This window comes from Malus sylvestris, chromosome 7, assembly GCF_916048215.2.
Source record: "Malus sylvestris chromosome 7, drMalSylv7.2, whole genome shotgun sequence".
NCBI lineage: Eukaryota > Viridiplantae > Streptophyta > Magnoliopsida > Rosales > Rosaceae > Malus > Malus sylvestris.
Genome location: NC_062266.1, coordinates 8,733,621 through 8,742,187, shown reverse-complemented (window position 1 = coordinate 8,742,187; position 8,567 = coordinate 8,733,621). Strand labels below are relative to the sequence as shown.

Genomic DNA, 8,567 nt, shown 5'->3' with positions numbered 1-8,567 from the left:
GCAAGTGCTATCAAGGTCCTAATAGTATCTAATCTTGCAACCGGAGCGAATGTTTCATTGTAGTCTATCCCAGGCTTTTGGGAATAACCTTTTGCCACCAGTCTGGCCTTATTCTTCTGCACGGATCCATCAAGGTTCAACTTGGTTTTATAGACCCACTTAACACCAATGATTGGCTTGTCAAATGGTCTATCAACTAGCTCCCATGTGTTGTTCTTTTCAATCATTTCAAGCTCAGATTTCATTGCATTTTCCCATGACTCATCTAGAATAGCTTCTTCATAGTTTTCAGGTTCTACAATGCACATGTTACACTGAGCCATGATCTCATTGACACTTCTCCATTTCTGTGGTGTGTGGTCAGTTGTTTGAGAGCTTTCGAAAACATTCTCACTTAGTGGTGTAATAACATCTTCCACTTGAGTTGATGTATCCAAGACTTGACTTGGTTCACATACTTCCACTTGCTTTTGTCCTTTACTACAATCTACCATTTGATTCTCAACAAACATGGGAACTTGTATTTCACTCTTATCAGTGTTCTCCCACTCCCATGAAGCATTTTCATCAAAGTGTACATCTCTAGACAGAATGATCTTACTGGAACTCGGATCAAACACTCTGTACCTTTTTTCACAGATTCCATAGCCTACAAAAATACACTTGTGACTATTTTCTTCAAGCTTATGCCTTAGTGTTGAGGGAATGTGCACATAGCATAGTGACCCAAAAATCTTCAAGTGTGCAATACCTGGTTTTCTACCAGTGTATGCTTCAAATGGAGTTATCTTCTTGAGAGACTTTGAGGGACATCTATTAAGTATGTAGACTGCAGTGTTCACAGCATCTGCCCAAAATGCATAAGAAATACCCTTTTCATGCATCATAGACTTTGCCATTTCCACCACAGTCCTATTCTTTCTCTCAGCTACTCCATTCTGTTAAGGAGAATATGCCATGGTTAATTGCCTTTGAATTCCAAGCTTATTGCAATAATTGTCAAATTCGGTTGATAAGAACTCTCCACCCCGATCAAATGCACTTGACTTGTTTCTGAGAAAATATACCCAAGACATCCTAGTACAATCATCAGTGAACAACAGAAAATACTTATTTCCAGAGATAGATTCAGTTTGCATTGGTCCACAGATATCTATGTGAACCAATTCCAATGGAAGTTTAGCTCTCCAAGCTGATTTTGATGGAAAAGACTCTCTGTGTTGCTTTCCTAGCATGCAGCTTTCACACACAACAGAGGTTTTCTCCAAATGAGGCAATCCATGAACCATTTCTTGATCTTCAAGCATTTTGATGCTTCTGTTATTTAGATGCCCCAAACGCTTATGCCATATCTGCATACAGTGTGTCACACTTGCTTTCAAGGCTAACTGATTTGCGGGAATCATTGTAAGAGGAAAACACCTGTTGTTTGTCATCTGCACTCTAACAACAAGATTATCCAGTGACCAACCATCGAAGATATTCACAATATTTCCTCCAAACAATAGATAGTACCCGTGCTCCATCATCTGTCCAACACTTAGCAGATTCTCTTCAAGTCCAGGAACAAGCATCACTTCTTGAATGTGCTTTCTTCCCAATTTGGTCTCTATAACAAGAGTCCCCTTTCCTGCAACCTGAACAATTTCTCCAGTTCCCATCTTCACCCTGGAAGTCAGATTCCTTTGAATATTGATTGGTAACCTTTCATCACCTGTCATGTGGTTACTACAACCACTATCAATGTACCATGAGTGATTCACCTTCACATATGTCATAGCATTACATGCATAGAACAGGGTACCAGTTTCTTCAACCTGGTTTACATAGTTCACCTTCTGTATTTTTTTGTTTCCATGGCAGTCTCTGATCACATGCCCAAGTTTCCCACAACTTGTGCATTTAGGTTTCCCTTCAAACCAACATTTGCCATAATGCAATTTATCACAGTGTCTACAAACTGTCTTGTTTCCATCATTAGAGACATTTGATTTGTGAACAAAATTTGGCTTCCACTTCTTTCCTTTGGATTTCCAGTTTTTCTGAAACTTTTGATTTCCAGAATAACCTACTCCCTTAGGGTTTTTACCTCCAACATTTAGACTAGCAAAAGCTCGTTCAGTAGAATTTTCAGCATGTCTATCCAATCTGAGTTCAAAACTTTTCAGAGAAGCAACTACCTCTTGAACCTTAAGAGTTTCAAGGTCCTTAGAGTGTTCAATTACGGAACAAATAGGATCATATGATCTAGGCAAACTAATCAACAATTTTTGCACAACTCTCTCTCTAGACAGATCCTCACCATAACTCTTCATTTGATTCATTATATCAAACAGTCTAGTAAGATATACAGATAAGGATTCACTATCTTTCATGCAAGTATATTCAAATTCTCGACACAAACCTTGCAATTTTACACTCCTTACTTGCTTATCTCCTCTGAACTCTTGCTTCAGAATGTCCCAAGCACCCTTTGAAGTCTCTTCGTTCACAATTCTGGGGAAAATTTGGTCTGAGACAGCACCTTGGATCAACCCAAGTGCACGAGCATCCTTCATCAGGATTTCAGCTAACGTCGGCTTCTCCACTTCAGTGACCTCGATCTCTTCTATCTTCTTCTTCTCCTTCTTTGGATCTGAAGCATCGAACCCATTTTCAACGAGATCCCATAACCCATGAGATTTCATAATGGTTTTCATTCGAATACTCCAGAACTCATAATTTTCTCCATTGAAAACTGGCGTGCGAAGCTCAGCAGTGCCTGATCCTGCCATGTTAGACATCGAATTCAAGAAATCACACCACCTCGATCGTCGTATGAGCTCGATTGCAGCTCGAATCAATTCCAATTTTCTTTTCACAGATTTACGCCCAGTTTAGATAACCGAACCCGGCTCTGAGGCCATGTTAGAGTTTGTGTTTTATTTGTATTTCAATGGAGTTCTCTGTGTTAGAGTTTGAAGAAAAAAACAGCAATGGTGTTTAGAGAGAAGATGATTGAATATGTCTCTTGGATTTCACTCTATATTTCCAAAATACATTTTGTAACCGTTATGTATGTAGAGGAAGGGAGATCCTTCACTCACCAATACACAACACAATCTCAACCATTCATTGCTATCATCCTATGAGATGATGCCACTTGTCTTATTCTATCACTTAGATCCTATGCTAGAGAAGAGACCACTTGGACTATGATCCAATGGCTCAGATTACATCAGAAAGATAAAACACATAAAAGGAAAATCAAAATATGTAACTTTAGCTCCAAAATATTAGCTCAAGGGTTACACATCAACATTATCTTCTCCGAAATCTTCAGTGCATGTATTTTCCAGATGATCTATCATGTTCATATCCTCAAAACTGAGACTATAGGCATTACTCTTGCAGTCAAGGTCTCGTGTTTGAATTTACCTCTCTGTAATATAGATAAATTTTGTGTAGATTATCTTATTGTTTGTCAAACAAAAAAAAAAAGCATAGGGACTGTCCAAGTGTTTGAGGCATAAATAAAAATAAGGTCTTTTATGAGGCCTATCCATTTTTATTTACACAAAGGTTGCACGACTTCGGTTCACTAACTTCGAAGTTCAAACTAGGGCTCGGACAATCATCTCATTTCTCTCTAACTTGTTTGAGGACTTGGACACGGTTCTCTTCGAGGTGCATTTGCCACACAAACGACCAGGGCCCCGAAATATCTCACCCCTTTAAATGCGTACACACGTATCGTCGACACACTACAATCAATGTCGTGATCATGCTAACCACCTCATGATCCAGGGAAGAACCAAAGGACCGAGAGAGATAACCTAGGAATCACTCAACCAGGGGCAACAGAGCTGGTTTGCCATTACTAATCGTGGATTCACTCACATGACCAAGCCAAACACTTGATTTGAGAAGGAGAAATCACTCACTTCAAATGCACAAGGCAAATAAACTATTTTTCATTAATCAATTCTTGTATAAACTTACATATGGAGCCCTTTAAATAAGGAGATACAATTCATTGGTGGGATAGAAAAAATTAATACTAAAGTTATAGTTACTAGGCATTTAATTAAAACATAATTTTGAAAGATGAAAAGTCACTGTGCAAACATGTTTAATATAAGGACCATACTCATATAATTGTCATGCACTGCATCCTTCTCCCCTTATCAAAAAAACTTGTTCTCGAGTTTTGCATTTTTAATCTTGATTTGAAGTTAGGTTTTCGACCTTCCCAACAATATGCCATCTGTTGTAATGTTCCCAAATCTTGATCCTTAAGATTTCGGTTATGATTATTGATCGTACAGTGAAATGATGTCACGTTAATAGGAAAGTTACTGAAAATGAGGGAAGTATTATTCTTTCTAATAAAATATATATATTCTTTATTAAAAAAATGAAACGTACTTGGCTGCAATATTGGACAAGTTCTTAATTAAGTTTAATTTACCAGTCACAATGAACGATATTAGGGCATATTCGTTTACTAGAAACCACTTTCTGAAATACATCTTGTGGGTGTCATGATCTTAGGAACAACATGAGATGCAACCAGCAACATACATGTTTCGCCTAATGAACCGTAACTTATAGCTTTTATTCCTAACACTGTAATTAGAATGCAATCTGAATTACATTGCAAGTATAAGAGTACCTTTCCAAGTTGCGACAATCTGATTCCATGAAATGAGAATGAACGATTACGGACATGATTAGTAGATGATGATAAAGAGAATGAACGGTTTTGTAGATCCGTATAGCAAAGTTAAAAGAGAAAAGGATTATCGTGTTTAGAATTGTGATAAAAAAAATAAAAAAAATAAAAAAAAAGACAAATTTGATTATGATATTCATACGGTGAAATATTGCCACGTTAGTGGGTAGTGAGGACTTTGCCTCTTAGTAGAAATATATAAGCGCAGTATTATTCTTTCTGAAGAATATAAGTACTGCTAAAAAAGGGTAAATTATATAATACCCCTTATGTTTGAGGTCTATTACAATCTCATACAACATCTTTAAAATATTTCACTTTCATATCTCACGTACTATTTTATTTCCAAATAATACCTCTGTTAGATTTTCAATCCATTGGTCTGTTAAATACTGATGTGGCTACCACGTGACAAAAAAATAATTTTTTATACATTAAAAATATTATAATATTAACCCTATTAAAAAAAATGACTAGAAAAACCCAAACCCAGAAATCCTTCCCCACCCCCTTAACCATCTCTTCCTTCCCGTCCGTCCATCCCTTCCACCCCTCCATCCCCTCCACCTGAGCACCCCTCAGCGCGGGTCCCACCTTGACCCCTCTCTCTCTTTCTCTCCCTCCCTCTATTTCCCAAAAATCCTTCCCCGCAACCCCACATCCCACCCCCACCCCCTTACCTATCTCTTCCTTCCCGTTTATCCATCCCAACTTCGACGACTTCCTCATTTTCGACCCTTCCAACCTCGACCTCTCCTGCCTCACCTCCCCCAAACTCCTACCATGTTTCTTGAGTCTGACGACTTCTTAGGGGGCCAACCACCCAACCCCTTCTCCTCGACCCCCAAGCCCACTTCTTCCTCCGACTCCACCACCACTGTTGCCCACCTCCAGAGCTTCTCCGTCGACTCTGACTTTTTCGACGACCTGGGCAGGACTCTCTACGGGTTTGGGGCTTAGGTTATTAGGGTTTCGGAGTGAGGATTTTGTAAATCGGTTGGTTGGTGGGTAGAATTAGGTTTGGAAGTGCTTCAATGGGGATGAACCGTGGGCTGAGTGGTGGATTTTGTAAATGGGAGTTGCAGAGAGGTGAGGGGGAAGGAAGGGGATCTGAGTTCGGGTTTTTCTGGTTTTTTTATTTTTTTATTATTTTTATTTTTAATTTTTAAAAAAATTTTAATAGGGTTAATATTATAATATTTTTAATGTATAAAAAATATTTTTTTTGCCACGTGGCAGTCACATCAACACAAATGTGGTAGCCATATCAGCATTTAACAGACCAATTGATGGAAAATCTAACGGAGATATTATTTTGAAATAAAATAGTACGTGAGGTATGAAAGTGAAATGTTTTAAAGATGTTGTATGAGGTTATAATAGACCTCAAACCTGAGGGGGTATTATGTAATTTACCCCTAAAAAATGATAGAATTACAGGGAAAACCTGCATACATCAACAAATCCAAAACACAAAGTAATCAATCAAAGTTTGCATAATAAGCAAATTATTAAGCTGGATCGCACTTTGTTATGTAGGAGCTAGTGGGCAGTGAAGCCAGTCTTGATCTTCTCAATGGTACCAACATCTGTCTTAAATGATTTGGCAAGGATCATGTTGTTGATTCCGGTGCCAAAGACAGACGGCAGGACTGTAACTGCTCTAGCACTTGCACTTCCGAATGCTGCAATGGCAGTGGCTGGCAACTGAGGATCCGAATTGTACTGGTAATGGACTAATCCTTTGGGAAAAACAAACAGATCTCCAGTTTGAAGCTTTTGTGTATACAGATTGTTTTTTGTGTCGATCAACCCTACTTCCAAGGTACCATCAAGAAGAAACAACAGTCCAGTTGCGTCGGGGCGGGTGTGAGGTGGAAATAGCGAGTTAGGAGGAAACTGAAGCACTGCATACGACACACTTTGGCCATTGAGAGCGGGGAACTCAACAGTGCTTGCCTTTCCTGCCTTAATGGTTTGAGGAGCTTGATCGAAGATGCCACGAAATCCAGTGAAAGTGAAGAACGTTCCATCAACCGTGCCGTTGTAATTCGGTGGGACTATAAAGTCTGAAATAATGTCAGGATCACTTGCTAGTACTGCCCTTTCGAAGGTCGTACCCAGTGCACAAGGCTTCCGCTTTACGCAGGGTCTGGGAGAGGTGAATGTCGGCTAGCCTTACCCCCATTTATGGAGAGACTGCCCTTTCGAAGGTGGCCAAGGAAAATACTAATATGATCAGTACTTGAATCAATCTCATAGCCAAAGCCATGGCAGACAACTAGAATGTATGGGATGTGTATAATGCCGCTGTTTCTCCTTGGGGTTTTGTTTGTGGAGTTTGTAGTGCATTGCATCGATCACTGACTCGGTATTTATAGGGGTTTGTAGGAGCTAATCAGTTTCTATAGGATTGTGTATATATTGTTGTGTGCATGATTATGCTGAAATTTTCTGTCATGTCTCTTTCTCTTTGTCCTGACTGAAACATGCCAGAAGCCGGCAAGAATATTATTTAGGAACTGTACACAGCTAAGTAGCGCAACAAAGTAATTACAATTTTTTTCATGGCAGATACATAGAGAGATCTGCCTACTTTTGGACATATGAAAATGAGAGGAGTTAAAATAAGTACCCCCTCAATACATGCAAAGCACGTATAAGCGAGCAGTGCGCACTAGCTAGTGGAATATGTCCCATACTTGGTCAACGATGATCATTACAAGCTAGGAGATATTGAATACTAATAATTAGTTGGTTACAATGGTTATTACTAAATATATTATTAATTCTCCTTTGATTAACAGCAACAACGGGGTACATCAGAGATGAAGGTGCAAATTCTTATTTAGTTAACGCACAGTCCAATGTGGCAGGCTTCGGGCAACTGGGGTAATTTGGGCACTTGATTAAGCATATGTAACAACAATTGCATGCTCAAACACAACACATGTATTTTATGGTATGAATTTTATAATCAGAATCGTTCAATTTTTTAATTTTCAGTTGAAGATTATCTTTATAAAAGAACATTCGAATTGGAAATCTATTATTCATCTAAATGTATTAAACGAGAAATTAGGTTTTCATCTCTTATTTTTCTATTTAATTGATTGAAACCTTATTCTTTTGAATTTTTTTATCAAGGTCCTGTGATTTTATCCACGTCATTTTTGTTACATGTCAGCATATTTAAATTTAATTTTCCAAATATATCCATTTAGTGTTAAAGATTTACATTTGGTGTATTTATATTTAAAGCTAAAATTTGTGTCATATATCTGTATTTTTAATTTTTACCCATTTTAAATTAGCAACTTTTTTTTTTTAATTTGTACTAATTTTCTTTCTAGTTTTAATTTGTATCCATATAATTAATTTCTTTTTATGCCCATATTTTTAAACTTTTATTTGTACTCATAATTTTTTTAATCTCTTATCCCTAATTTATTAATCATGTACCAATTTTATATTAAAAAAAATATACCACTTTGTTATGTAAAACATACAAATATTTTTTTATATAAAATGAACCCATTTTTTTGGGTAAATTACATAGTAGCCCCTTAGGCTTGAGGTTTATTACAACCCTATATAACATCTTTAAAACATTTCACTTTCATACCTCACGTACTATTTTATTTCAAAATAATACATCCGTTACATTTTTCATCCATTGATCCGTTAAGCGCTGATGTGGCTGCTAAATGTGTGCCACATGTCAAAAAAAACTTTTAATGTTTTTTTTTAAAAAAAACCCAAAATCTTCAACAAAAAAAAAGGGTAAATTACATAGTAGCCCCTCAGGTTTGAGGTCTATTACAACCTCATACAACAACTTTAAAAAAATTCA

General features: G+C 37.4%; 1 protein-coding gene across 1 annotated transcript; it reads right to left on the bottom strand.

The window, feature by feature from the left end:
* Positions 1-5,659: 5,659 nt before the first annotated feature.
* On the bottom strand, positions 5,660-6,986 carry LOC126628805 (putative germin-like protein 9-2). The gene is made up of 2 exons (XM_050298641.1): positions 6,932-6,986; positions 5,660-6,831 (listed from the first exon to the last, which is right to left on the bottom strand). Exons 1-2 carry the CDS (start codon positions 6,984-6,986, stop codon positions 6,257-6,259), a joined length of 630 nt encoding a protein of 209 aa, XP_050154598.1. The 3' UTR covers positions 5,660-6,256.
* Positions 6,987-8,567: the final 1,581 nt, after the last annotated feature.